This window comes from Brassica napus, chromosome A1, assembly GCF_020379485.1.
Source record: "Brassica napus cultivar Da-Ae chromosome A1, Da-Ae, whole genome shotgun sequence".
Taxonomy (NCBI): Eukaryota; Viridiplantae; Streptophyta; class Magnoliopsida; order Brassicales; family Brassicaceae; genus Brassica; species Brassica napus.
In genome coordinates, this window is record NC_063434.1 from 22,106,899 (window position 1) to 22,120,924 (window position 14,026).

Here is a 14,026-nt window from a genome sequence, read left to right on the forward strand (position 1 = left end):
ACCTAAAACCATCTAAAAACTCAATAAAATCAATTCACTTCAAATTTCAGATTCAATACATCCCTCTAAATGTTTTTAGAGTGTGTCAGAGGTATTTTTAGTTATAAAAATAAAATTTCAAATCTCATAATATTATAAGAGATTTTATAATTGTTTAACAAAAATCACAACAAATTCTTAAAGTCACCTACAATCATCAACTCACTAAAAATCAAATCATTTCAAATTTTAGATTCAATACACCTCATATATATATATGAAAATGCTCATTTTTCTTTTATATATAAGATTGTAGGGCTAGGAAATTTGAAGATGCGGCGTTTGAAAACGCCAACGAACGTTTTGTTTCCAAACTTCCAAGTGTCAAAAAACTCAGAAGAAACATGAATAATTCGTTTATTCTACCACTTTTCATCAACGATGATCACACTGTTTCACTTGTCTATCTTTTTTTTATTTGATTGGTCGTTTTACCACTTTGTGTGTTTTGTTCTTGCTTTCACCAAGAGATTTTTGTTCCTTGCCAAGTGGCCACTCTTTCAAACGTTCGACTTTAGACAAATGAAGACATTTAGTTTAGTCTTCTTCTATGGACATTGCTAATCATTGAAACGCTGACCGCATTGAAATGATCATAAACGAAATTAACATTTTAATAACTCCACATGCATCATTTCCACAAAAGTACACAAATCATTCAAAAACGTGGTGTTTTCGTATTGTTAGAAGAAAATAATGGGTCATTTGGGTGAATAACCAAAACAAGAATGGAAATTGGCAAAGTGTGCAATATTTTAAAAAATTTGCGAACTAGGTGATAGAAAATGAGAAAATTACATGAGTAACCTCTAGTTGAAATTAGAAACTATTTGATTTGCCCGTTGCCGGTTATTTTGTCTTTTTATGACATCCACATGTTTTTCCATGGCGTGAAGTCTTCGTCGCGGCTCCATTCTCAGCGTCACGAATTGGTGTGATAGATTTCAGCCACTGATGTCGCTTCTTCCTCTACGCCATGCTCTCATTTCCAAGCCGTGGTCTCCGCCATCGCCATCGTCAGAATCAGCCTCAGATTACACAAAGAGAAAGCTCGTTGTTTTCAATGGTGGATTTTAGAATATTTGCCGGACAGGTCCCTGAACTTCTAATTCTTTACAAAATGGCCCAGGATTTTCTAAAGTGCAGAAACATCCTTAATTTAGCCCCTTAGCTTTTAATTGTGACAATATAGACCCCCCGTGTATTTTTGTCTTTTGCACCATTGATCCCTGTATTTTCTTCTTATTTCGTCTTGGCCCCAACTGTTTCTGTTTTGCAAATATTCTAAACTTCACCATTGGAGAGAACCGTGCTTTCTCTCTGCAGAATCTGATGGCGAGCTTGATTCCGACGATGAGCACGGCCACGACGGTGAGCTGATCACGGTGAAGAGGTGACTTGGAAGAAAGACCACGTGGTGTTGAATCAAAGTCGGGTGGAGGTCGTCGATGGTTCAGAGCTGGATGCTGCTTCGTTTACAAAGCACGACGGAGAGTTCGGTGGCGGAGTTTGGTGGTCGTGGCTTGCAGAAGACGGTGGCGCGCTCTCGGATTTGTCTTTTTACAACGGGGAAGCTTGGTTTCGCAGTGAGGACAGGAGACATAAATTTAGATAGATTTTGGGTTGCACATATAGAAGAGGAATATGAGAGGAGATCCAATTTCGTGGAAGTTTTTTTAGAGAAAGTTAGAATTTATCAGAAAGAAGGGAGAAACAGAAACATAAACAAAAAGAACAAAAAAAAATGACTAAAGAGGTAAGAGGTTTTGTGGAGTTACGTCTGCAAGAAACAATGAGGTCACTTTTGGAATTATGAAAATTACACAGTACTATGCCCAGTTAGCTAATTACATAACGTTTCTTTTATATCTAGTGCAAAAACCCGAAAATAATTGTGTATACTACACCGATTTATTAAATTTTTTTTTTGACATCGAAAATATAAAAGCTAAAGCTTAGGTTGTTTCCATTTGGATAGCAACAGAGGCTAACCACTTTGGAGCACAACCATTCACGTAAGGTAACCAAAGATCGCGTGTACGGACTCCTTTTGCTAAGCCATCCACACAGATGTTCAAAGACCGTGACAGATACGCAATGGAGAAGGTGGTGAAGTTACTTTTCAGAGCTTTGATTTCGTCCGGTTCTGTTGCCAAAGCCGGCCACTCCTCTTCATCTATTTGGATCAGGTTCACAAGTTGTTGGCAATCGGATTCAAATTGCATTATCATGGAACCTCTTTTAAGTGTTTCCTGCAGTGCCCATATGAGCCTTTCAGCCTCCGCGTGTAAAGGAGACTCAGTTCTGTGTGTTCTCTTTACCCCATACTGGATCATCATTCCTTCATCCATTATCACAAATCCAACACCAGTGTCCTCTCGATCGCTTGCCCACGATGCATCTACCTGAGATCGCCATCTTGGTGGAGTCGGAGTTTGGTTCTCAGCTGATCCTTCCTCTAGAACGTTGTTCAGCACGGTACGTCTTCCATCTCTCGGGCTAGTTGAGCAATGGTCCAGCTTTCAGCTTCTCTCATGGCAAGTTGAAGAGTGTCCAATGGTGTAATGTCCTTGTTATTGAACAACTTTTCGTTGCGCGCTTTCCATATGTGCCACATTATCCATGGGAAGACTTTCATCATTTCTTCATTTGCGCCTTGCTTCTTTGCCCTCCATAGGAGATTGTTGCGGGAATACCCCAGAGCTGCAGGGATCTGTGACAGTGCCCAACACTGCAAGGCAGGCGGGCATTCGAACAGAGTGTGATTAATGGTTTCAGACTCCGCACCGCAACGAACACAAGTACTCTTTTGCGCACAATGCCGGTCTCGTAAATTCTGCGCCATAGCGCGATGTATCCAGAGATAGTTTGCCAGATGAAGTGCTTTAATTTTCTTGGAGCTTTGATGTTCTATGTTGCTTTCTTTAGTTCAGTAGTGCTGGGTTCAGACACCAGTGCCTGTCGGAGTTGTGTACGCACCGATTTATTAGATAAACTAACATTATTTTGTGTTTTTAGCTTACAACATTTTCAATCTCATTATGATTTTATTCCAAAAGGGAATAAAAATAAAATTAGTCTATAAATGGAATAATGTATTTTTTATTTATCCACTGTTCTATTTCCACTCCAAAATGAATTAAAAATAAACAAAATCCAATTCAGTTATGGAGTTACTTTATTTTAAAGAAAAATGAAGATTTACATTAGAAATGTTCTTATATATATATACATGCTGTAACAAACTTTACTAAACCAATACATTCATTTCGATAAAAATTAAATTTATAAACCCAATTAACAAAATAAAAGCATAAAACTCAAGTAATCTAAGAAAATAAGATCGAACCAACATAGACTACATAGCGCGACACCTTTATTTAAAGGGAAAATTGGATAAATAGGACACTTTGAACTTGGATTTGTCACATTAGGATTTCTAGAAGATATTTTAGGAAAATAGGATTTTAGATCTTGTAAAATACCAAAGTACCCTTAATTTACCAATTATGTTGAATTTAAATTATAAATTATAATAATTTTCGTAATAGATTTTAATGTTAAAATTAAAATCTATAAAAATTAAAAAATAAAAAAAACACTAAATGGGAAAAAAGGAGACGCGGGATGCCGCAAACCTAATTCCCCTTTCTCTTTGTCTTCTCCGTCGTAGACTCGTCGCTCTCCCACGGCGATTTAGGGTTCAACGGTGAGAAGCTCTGTTCTTCGTCGGTGTTTCATCAGCCCGTGGTCTCTACTCTCGTCTCCGTCACCATCCTTTTCGATCTCACTGAAGACACAACGGCTGCGAATCGTTCTTCCTCTTCGTCGGGTCAAATCGATTTTCGAAGTGTTCTTCCATCAATTTCGCCTCTCAATCTCACAATTCTTCACAGAAGGTATTGGATTTCATCTATAGATTCTCATATTAAACGAAATCGAAGTGTTCTTCCATTAAAGCTTGATTTTTTTTTAAAATGATTTGCCGTGTTTCTTAAAATAATTTTGTTTCACGGATTGGTTGATATTATTGAAACCTTTACATGTGTGATGATATTGAAACCTTTACATGTTGAACTAATAATTTTGTCACGGTTTGTAGCTATGTCTGAGGAGCTACCGAAGAGGCTTTTTAAGGAGGGCGAGGAGCCCCGAGTTACTCAGATCAACAACAACTGCAGGATCGACTACATAATCCGAAAGTTCCAAGCGTGGCTGCCAAAGGAGTTGGATGTCGTGAAGAAAGACCCGGTTTTTCATCAGATTTTTAAGCTCCATGAGAATGGTCTTGGATACTCTGCGAGGGTGATACACAGCTTCTTGTGTAGGGAGCTGGTGACTTTCTTACAGCACGAGCTATGGTTTGTCTTTGCGAGGAGACCGCTTCGATTCTCATTGCAAGAGTTCCACGCCGTAACCGGGTTTGAATGCGATACTCACATTTCGATTGAGGAGTTTGAAGAGTGGAAATATGATGGTGGTTTCTGGAGCAAGGTTTTGAGGAGAAAAGATGGAACAATTACACTCTTCAACCTGTGGACTAAGGACAAGGAAGCTGTAAAGAAATGGAAGAATGCAGATCGCATACGTCTTATCTACTTGGCGATCATTCTTTGTGTGGTATTGGCGAGAGATGAGAAGGCTAATATCCCCCTGAAGTACATCGCGGTGGTCATGGATCTTGACAGAGTTCGAAGGTATCCTTGGGGAGTTGCTGCTTATGACCTTCTCTGCAAATCCATAGCCAAAAATCGTTCCCAACTGAAGGAAAAGACCACTAGCTATGTCTTGGATGGCTTCTCATACGCCTTGCAGATTTGGGCAATGGAAGCGGTGCCAAAAATCGGGAAGCTTTGTGGAAAAAAGCTGGATAAGGGTTTCAAGGACGGTCCTAGATGCATAAACTGGATGGGAGCTGCGAAGGTGTCATATGAGGAGATCATTCGCTTGGAGGAGATTATTACACCCAAGGTAATTTTATCTATTTATGACGACTCTTTCCGGTTTGAAATGAGTAGTTAGTATCTAACTGTATTTCCCTGTCTTGTGTAGGATGACATCTACCCATACATCTCATGGACAGGAAATTATGATGTTGTCAAAGCTCAGGCGTTTCGCAGAGATGATGATGTGGAGGATGACAGAATCAAGGTTCTGATGGAGATGATAAAGAAGGGGCATGATTTTAGTGAGCATGTTTGGTTATTTTTTTGACCTAATCTCTTTTCTTCCTCATTCTTCCTCGACAGAGAGATTGCAGCGGCGAAAATTTGGAGATCGACTCCCTCATGTCTTCAGTAAATTCTTCATCCACTACAAGAGATCGCCTCGCGAAACAACGGGGAATTCCCACAAGATGCAATTGCGGTGAGGCAGTGAATCGTTTCACTTCAAAAACAATTCAAAATCCGGGAAGATTATTTCATTGTTGTCCTTTGGGATCTCAAAAGGTTAGTCATGTTATCATATAACTGTCTCGTTGTTGTCCGATGAGAGTAGAATTAGTCAATCTAATTGTGTATTGGATGTTACTGATGAAGGACAAAACCCACTTGTTCAAATGGACTGACAAGTCAGTTGTTGAGGAGATTGAAGACTTCCAAGACCTGTTTGACGTGTTACTCGTTGACAATTCCGAGTTTCAGAAATCAGTGAGAGCTGGTGAGGCCATGATGACACGCCATGAGAGTAGAATTCAAGAGATGGAAGATGCAATGTGCCATTGCGAAGAGAAGACCTTGGAATGCATTAGGGAACTTAGGGGCATAAAAGCTTTGTTTGTGTGTTGTTTGGTGATGGTCTTCTTGTACCATATCTATGCATGATGTTCAACTACTTTTATGTGCTTCCTCAACTTGTTGTTTCTTATTTTCAAAGAAGTTAAGACCATGTTTCTTGTTATTTCGAGGTGATCATCATCTACTGAAACGAATTATTTTGCAATTACTTTGATTGTTACTAGAATAAATCGATTTGTCTCTATAGTTTAGCAAATACCAAATTGTCAAATAGGTTCTTAAACAGAAGATCAAATTGTTTCAAAAGCAATAAAGAAAAAAACAGAGACAGATGCAGACACATAACAAACTAGATGGGTAAATCGCATGTTCCTCTCTTGTGTCCTTCAGTTCCACAACGGCTACACTTATGCTTTTTATTCTTCTTTGATCCTTGAGAAGATGCGATCTTGTCTTCTACTGATTCATACCTTCTCTTTACTGGTCGACCAGCACTCTTTCTTGTCTTTGGTGGTAAAACCTTTGCAAGTTTAACCTCAGCAGGGACATTCCATTCTGACTCTACAACTGCTATTGGATTAATGGAATCTGCATAGGCGGTTCTCCACGCTGCAGTGCTGTATAAGGCGTCAGTGAATCTGTGCACTTCCATACCTGTCAATCTCAAAAAAAACTTGATCAATATGAAGTCTATATGATGAAAATCCCGAAAATAAATAATTCTCAAGTATTCATGTGTTTATACTTCCATACCTCGTGAATAAATTGCAGGAATGGCGTGTCGGCAAGGAATTTTTCCTATATCATACTTACCACATGTGCATGTTCTTCTTTCCAAATCAACATGACAATCATATATGTCTCCTTTTACAACCGATCTGAAGTTGTCAACCTTGTAAACCTGGAATCCTTTTGCCTTCACAATTCTCCTATCAATCTTTCTCTCCACCTTAGCGGTTAAAGGATCTAGATGCTTTGAGCTTAACAAGCGACGCTCATAGAACCATCGAGTCAACAGTTCTCTTATACTATCAAGCAAAGGAATAACCGGATATTCTCTAGGTATTCTAAGAACTGAATTTATAGACTCTGCAGGGTTCGTGGTCCTAATGTCATACCTGGAACCAGGGAAGAGAGAACGAGCCCATTTGCGCACATCAGCCTCCCGTAGATATCTTCCAAGCTCAGGACTCATATCAAAAATTTCGGTGATACGTTCTTGAAATTCAGTGTATCTATATGCCCGTGAAGCCTTTTCTACCAACGCAGTCAATCCTTTTGTCTTGAAAAATGAGACCACATTGGTCAATAAGTGATGAATGCAAATTCCATGTGCTGATCGAGGGTAGACAGTCCCAATAGCTTTAGAAATAGACGCATTTCTATCTGAGACAAAAGCTAGGTCTTGACAATCAGCAATAACCACTTTCAACTGTCTGAAGAACCACCCCCAAGAATCGTCATTCTCTGAATCAACAACCCCAAATGCAATCGGATACAAATTAGAGTTACCATCTACAGCAGTAGCAACAAGAAGTGTCCCTTTGTATTTATTTTTCAGAAAAGTTCCGTCAACAACAATCACCCTTCGCATTGCATTGTAGAATCCTCTAACTGATTGCCCAAATGACATAAATAGATACATGAATCTTCCCTTCTCATTAGTTTCATAGTGAGTATGCGTACCAGGATTTGCTTCTTTAATCATATGCAGATATGCTGGTATTTTAGAGTAACTGCGATCTGGTATACCTCTAGCAGCTGCAATAGCAAACTCACGAGCTTCCCAAGCGTGCCAATAAGTAATCTCACAACTATGCTCCATTCTCATAAATTGAATGATGTCATTCGGTTTTGGGCCATCGTTTGCATCATCAAATCGATGTTGTATCAGAGTCCCAATTGTTCTTGCTGATGCTGTTTTTCCGAATTTCCTTTTCTTTGAAGGAGCACATGAATGTCTTCCATCACATTGGTTGATCATGAAATATGTAGACCCATCTATTCCTTCTGCACGCACAGTCCAGTTGCACAATGCATCTTTACATCGAATATACCACCATTTTCTCGTGGATTTGATAACAGTGTAATCGAAATTATTCTTCATCGCTAAAATTTCCATTGTTGCCTTCAGAACCCCTTTACTTGTGAAAATTTGATCCTTCTTCACGAAGTCTCCTCTCCAAGCTCGACCATCCTTATCACTGTCTCCATTGTTTTGAAAAAGTTCAATGTTTTCACTCCTTAAAGGACCGCAACCATCTGCAGCGACATGATTCGTTCTTTTAACAAAAGACTCCTTTGACGGCTTGAAAAACTCTGCTCGATTTATCTCAGGAACTTCTTCATCCTCAACATTACTTGAATCGCAAGGCTCCTTATTCAAATCGATATTGACTCGTTCCTTTTGATTTACACCGGAAACAGAGAACATCACACACAAGGTAGTAGACGATTCCCTCTTTGCATAGCCCACAAAATTAGATGCTTGCCGATCATTGGTGATAATAATAGGAGGATTCCCTTTTTGATTTAACAACGAATAACTGAACTCGGCATTAATGGCATTATGGTCCACCCCATAATCCTCACACACCATTATCTTGAGCTGCTTCAACGTAGTAGTAGTTGCTAATGTTACCATTCGACCACGCCTTTCTTTGTCTACCACGAAACTCCAGTCATCACCGCGACTACACATCCATTCACCCGATTTGACATAGATTAGAACCATGTTGTATTGATAGAGAAAAGAGAGATGATTATGTCGATGAAGAAGAGAGAAACACAAAGAACGACGACAAAAGATCGTGGGAGAAGGAGAAAAACGTGGGAGAAAATATTCTTGGAGATATTTAGGGAAGATTTAGTTTAGATTTAGGAAACATCTTTAACCGATTATGGAAGTTTCCATATTTTTCGGATTTCCTGTAGAATGTATAACCTATGTAAGTCAGAACACAGTAGAGTAGATGTGAAACATATTCTTCCCTAGGCGCCACATAAGGTAAAAGGCAGACCACATCATGGCTCCAAATATAGATAGGGTATATCAACGCATTGTGGCTACATGTCGTAACCAAGCTAAAGGTATAAGAAAGACATCTTTCTTGATTATAACGTAACGTAACCTAGCTTTGGTTAGAATATATAAGAAAAGATAGGTTACGTTGTATACCAAAGATATATCTATGTATAAACATTAGTAGCCGAATTCTAGACTAAGTAGATGACCAGAATGAGTATTATAACTGTAGCTAGAAGATGAAATAAAATATGATTCATTTTAAAAAAAAAAACAATTTAAACATATATATTGTCATACTTATGTTTCCAATAGTTTTGATATTTTTTAACATTTTTAAAATTCAGTTTACTATTTTTTCTATTAAAAAAGGGTAAAATATGTCCAGAATTGTCCAAAATATCAGAAATCCTATTGTGACAAATAAAAGTTCAAAGTGTCCCATTTTTCCAATTTTCCCTTATTTAAAAAAGCAGTCTACACTGAACGATTCTCTTTCGTCCCGACCCAGCCTTTGGTTAATGCGTGGCTTTACAAAAGCCCCGTATATTTTATATATCTTAATTTTAATAAAACTTGATTCTTATTTCTGACTTTGTTGTCTTCTCATATAAACCAAAGTATTTTTTAAAAGGGCTTATTGGCTTACTAGCCATATTTAAAAAGAAAATCAAGAGAATAGACATGATTTTGACAGAATGTAGTGACTGTCTTTTTACCATCATTCCAGCCGGTTATACCCTTGTTAGTAACAGGTATCCGGTTTCTTCACATAAAGAAAACGACGTGGTGATTTTGTGACCCATAGTAATAATGAGCGAATTTTGAAAGCGCGTGAAATGAAACGGCGAAATAGAAGATAATAAAACGTATATTCTATACCGATTACAAGCGTTCCATACTAATTTGGGTAGAATAGTATCACTGTAAATCCAATTCCAATTGAAAGAGCAGCAACACTGAAAATTTAGATATAAACTAATGAACTAAATCACTAAACCCAACTTAGAAATAGAAACCATTGACACAATCAATGTTTAAGCTAAAGAAAATGATAGTAGACCGTCTTATATTTCTAACGACTACAAAGAAAGTTAATTTCCATTTAACAACTACGAATAAAAAAAATTGAAGTATACTATTTTATTTAACGGCGAACTATTCCATATGCTAAAGTATAAATGAGTAAGTTAATGATTATAAGTCTTATAGAGTTACGTACACAATCGCACAATCTATTACGAGAATATTTCTATTCTATCTAACCCGTACTATTTAAAATGGTACTATGTACACAGTCGATCCATGTTTGACCAACATGAAATACAAAGCTAATGGAATGGTAATAGAATACTTGACAGTAAACACTAAACCCAAATTAGGGAAACATAAACCCCAATCCACCTTCCATAATACTGGAGATATGTATTTACAGTCCTCATGAGCAACATGAAATACAAAGTTAATGGGGATGGTAATAGAACACTTGACATTAAACACTAAACCCAAGTTAAGTAAATATAAACCCCAAAACATAGGCAAACCAAACCTTCCACGTCTTATAATACTGGAGGTATGTATTTGTGATTTTTTGAAAGAAGAAAAAGCCATCCACGTATAACTTTATTGATCACATACATAAGCATCGAGAGTTATATTCTCTATCATCTAAGTTTTATTCTATATCAGATAAAAACTAAACCCTAAAATCTAATCACTAAATACTAACCCAAATATAAACCCTAAACTCATATATCAAAATCTAAAAAATACATAATGGTATGTAATATTAAATTAAATTATGTTATATTAAATTATATTATGTAATATGCCAATTCTATATCACCAAAATTAGAACACATGATATGAAAGTTCAGAAATGTTCTATTCCATATCCAAACAAAATAGAAACAAGTAATGCTTTCCCAATATTCCAGAAACTAAACCCTATCCAATCATCACGAAACCCTACACGAAAATATAAACCCCAACTCATATATCAAAATACGCAAGTACTAAATTTGTATGAATTCAGAAGCAAAATAAAGTGATATTAAACGTTTCAATTTATAGCATGAATGCAAATAAGATGATTTTTCATTTTACATGATCAAAATATAATAGAAACATATAATAGGTGCTCTAACAGAATAAATGTGTTATGTAGAAGCACACGTGTGCGGATGGGCATGGCGATGACATAGGTTGAAATAGTTGTTAAAACTTTTGTTTCCAGTAGGTTCAAAGCCTGTCTCAAACAATCTACTCGCAAGGTTTAAATCGTCCATGCCAGATCTGAAGGATGAAGGTAGGAGGTAAACACGGTTAGGACAGAATACTTAATGCAAATAAATTAAATGGAATACAAAATACTGCAGTAGCAACCACTCAATTCTATCTCAAATAAAATATGTTTACATACAGTTATACTAGACCATGTCGACTAGAATAGTAATGAATGATCTCGTACTATGTTCACACGCATGCTAACCTATACCATATCAAATAGAATAGGAACGAAAGATATCATACTATGTCAACACAGACAAACCTATCTATCGCAGATGCTATTCGCTAGGAAAACAAAATTCAAATTTAACAAAGACTAAGAACAGCTGGGGAAACCCCAACCCCAAATCACCCAACCCCTAAATCAATTAGAGAACTTCGCAACGGCAACGAGACTGTAGATTTACTAAAAGAGTACCCTCGTTCTCAGTATAGCGCAAATATGAAATAAAATTACAGGAGATGAAGAGAATCGAAGGTTAAAATATGAGAACGTAACGTAACTGAAGAGATCTGAGAAGAATCGATGATTGGAATTGGAATGGGTATGGGCTTGCACTATTCACCGAGAAGCAAAATAGAAGACGGAGACGATCTGAAGCGAGGACGACAGAGATGAAGGCGAGCGGGTGGAGGAGATTTGCGAGAGAAGCGTATGGAGGGGGAAGAACCGTAGATGAAGAAAGTGGGAATGGAGGTTATGTGGAAAGGGAAGAGACACGATTTATTTGGGGGTTAAAAGAAAATGATTTATAATTTTTTTTCATAGCAGGTGAGCCGGTAAATTAAAGAGGGTCTTACAGTAATATTATGTATATATCACGGCGTATATCGATCCGTTAGGGTAAAGCGCTAGTCCTCTAATTAACGTTTTTTTCATGGCTATAGGCCCAATTCCCTTTTTTAAATTCGATCTGTTTTTTTTTTCGCAAGGATACGATTTGTGCTATGAAAAAATCCGAAATTCCCTCCAACTAATTGTATCATTTTTGTGAAAACAAAATCCGAATATTGACGTCACTCAGATTATTTTCCTCATTTATATTTCTCTCTACACACACAGTGCTTTGTTGTGCGTATCTCTCTCCTGACAGACTCTCAAATTCTGCATTCAATCTCTAATGATGTATCAATCAAACGAAGACGACGACGATCTTCTCGCTTCCCTTTGCTTCGATCAAAGGTTCCTTTAACTATTTTTTATCCTCTATTCAGTCTCCTTCATGTTTCTTCTGCCTTCAAAATTATGATTATTCTTTGGTTGTTTCTTGATTCTGTAGCAGTGGAGGAGAAGATCCTTACGGGTTTATACAGACAGATCAGGAAAACCTCTTTCCTGAGTTTGGTGTGAATTTGCTTCCAGAGGACGAACAAGTATGTAATAACATTGGAGATCAGTTTGATGCCTTTAGTGGAAACCTTGATAGCAACGGTTTAGGACCTTTTTGTGTATCATCACAACTTGATTTGGGGACACATCAAGTCTGTAGCTTTAGAGGGACAGCGACTCATGTACAGCAGGGACAAGCGTGTTGCCCCGTTGTGGATATTAATTCTTCATCATCTGTTGAAGTTGTTAAGGAAGAGTTTGAGGAAGAATGCTCTAGAAAGAGGTAACCGTTTAAGCTTTGTTTCTTGGCTTGACACTGAATGTGATCTTTATTGTTTAGTATCCGTTGTCTGAAACACAGGGGACGAACTGGACCATGTAGGAAGCCAGGAACCAAAGCCTGTCGTGAGAAAAAAAGAAGGGAGTTGCTAAACGACAAGTATGTTTACATCTTTTGCCCTAATACATATGTGTTTTAGATGTTTTATTCACTTGGTATATTGTTTCAGGTTCATGGATTTGAGCTCGGTTTTGGAGCCTACAAGGACTCCAAAGACTGACAAACCAGCAATTCTCGACGATGCAATCAGGGTAGTGAATCATCTCAGAGGTGAAGCTCATGAGCTTAAAGAATCCAACCAGAAGCTTCTAGAAGAGATCAAGAGTCTCAAGGTTGGTTTCTCACTTTTGTCCTAAAAGCTCATGAAGCTGTAAGAGACTTATTCAGTTTTTAAATGGTTTAAATCAGGCGGAGAAGAATGAGCTAAGGGAAGAGAAGATGGTGTTGAAGTCAGATAAAGAGAAGATGGAGCAACAGATGAGATCAATGGCGGCTGTTCCATCTCCTGGTTTCATGCCCTCTCATCCAGCAGCTTTCCATCAGAATAAAATGGCGGTTTACGGAAGTTATGGTTACTATCCAAACATGCCAATGATGCCATACTTACTACCGCCTTCGCAGCGTGATACTTCTCAAGATCAGAAGAATTGCTCTAAAGCTGCTTAAGCTTCCTTTCTCAATCACTTTTGGAGTTTTGTTTCCTTCAGATGATTCTTTGTTATTATTTTTGCAGTAACCTATTTTTTTGAATAAATTGTCTGAGAAACTTGTGAATTTTCTCCTGGTCGCTTGACTAAATAATAGAGAGGTGGAAATAGATAAATCAAAAATGTATCATACAAAATGTAGAGGAGTCTGGAAATGCAAGGGGTGGAGTAAAAAAGACACAAAAATAGTACAAAGATAGTGCTCAAAGACTCAAAGTGGGTCATAGTATTACTATTAGCATCTTTGCCACTCAGATTTAAACTAAACTATTTTATTCCCAGCCGTTGTATCTTGGTCATCCTTTAGCTTCAAAGCAAGGCAAACCAACACACCAACCAACTTTTTTTGTTTCTTTATCATATTTAGTTGGGCTTATTTGCCAAATGTGTTAAAAAAAAGCTTATTTGCCAAATAATCAAAAAATGGTAATTAGATTTTAGTGAGAGGTAAGAAAGAGATACAAAGAGAAATGATGAGAAAAAAATGTGTTTTTGGTTAGATAGTGAATTTGTGTGTTTTATGTATATAGGGAGCAATTCCCCGATTTAGTTCTGATC

General features: G+C 37.5%; 3 protein-coding genes across 6 annotated transcripts; 2 read left to right on the plus strand and 1 right to left on the minus strand.

The window, feature by feature from the left end:
• Window positions 1-2,555: 2,555 nt before the first annotated feature.
• On the plus strand, window positions 2,556-5,764 carry LOC125576565. Of its 3 annotated transcripts, none has more exons than XR_007315002.1 (3): window positions 2,556-5,010; window positions 5,092-5,489; window positions 5,580-5,764. XR_007315002.1 is itself a non-coding variant. In XM_048736944.1 (3 exons), the coding sequence occupies exons 2-3, from the start codon at window positions 4,144-4,146 to the stop codon at window positions 5,251-5,253; spliced, it is 1,029 nt and encodes a 342-aa protein (XP_048592901.1). In that variant the 5' UTR covers window positions 2,556-3,938; window positions 4,142-4,143; the 3' UTR covers window positions 5,254-5,764. The 3 variants fall into 3 exon arrangements, 2 of the variants coding, with proteins under 2 accessions (XP_048592901.1, XP_048592895.1); XM_048736944.1 differs by having other exon boundaries at window positions 2,556-3,938; window positions 4,142-5,010; window positions 5,092-5,764; XM_048736938.1 differs by having other exon boundaries at window positions 5,092-5,764.
• A 234-nt stretch (window positions 5,765-5,998) lies between these two features.
• On the minus strand, window positions 5,999-9,341 carry LOC111199405. Its single transcript, XM_022689452.2, has 2 exons — window positions 6,531-9,341; window positions 5,999-6,431 (listed from the first exon to the last, which is right to left on the minus strand). Exons 1-2 carry the CDS (start codon window positions 8,509-8,511, stop codon window positions 6,127-6,129), a joined length of 2,286 nt encoding a protein of 761 aa, XP_022545173.2. The 5' UTR covers window positions 8,512-9,341; the 3' UTR covers window positions 5,999-6,126.
• A 2,715-nt stretch (window positions 9,342-12,056) lies between these two features.
• On the plus strand, window positions 12,057-13,539 carry LOC106453474 (transcription factor bHLH34). Of its 2 annotated transcripts, none has more exons than XM_048736947.1 (5): window positions 12,057-12,274; window positions 12,372-12,704; window positions 12,783-12,860; window positions 12,931-13,093; window positions 13,170-13,539. In XM_048736947.1, exons 1-5 carry the CDS (start codon window positions 12,213-12,215, stop codon window positions 13,425-13,427), a joined length of 894 nt encoding a protein of 297 aa, XP_048592904.1. In that variant the 5' UTR covers window positions 12,057-12,212; the 3' UTR covers window positions 13,428-13,539. The 2 variants fall into 2 exon arrangements, with proteins under 2 accessions (XP_048592904.1, XP_048592905.1); XM_048736948.1 differs by having other exon boundaries at window positions 12,093-12,274; window positions 12,375-12,704.
• Window positions 13,540-14,026: the final 487 nt, after the last annotated feature.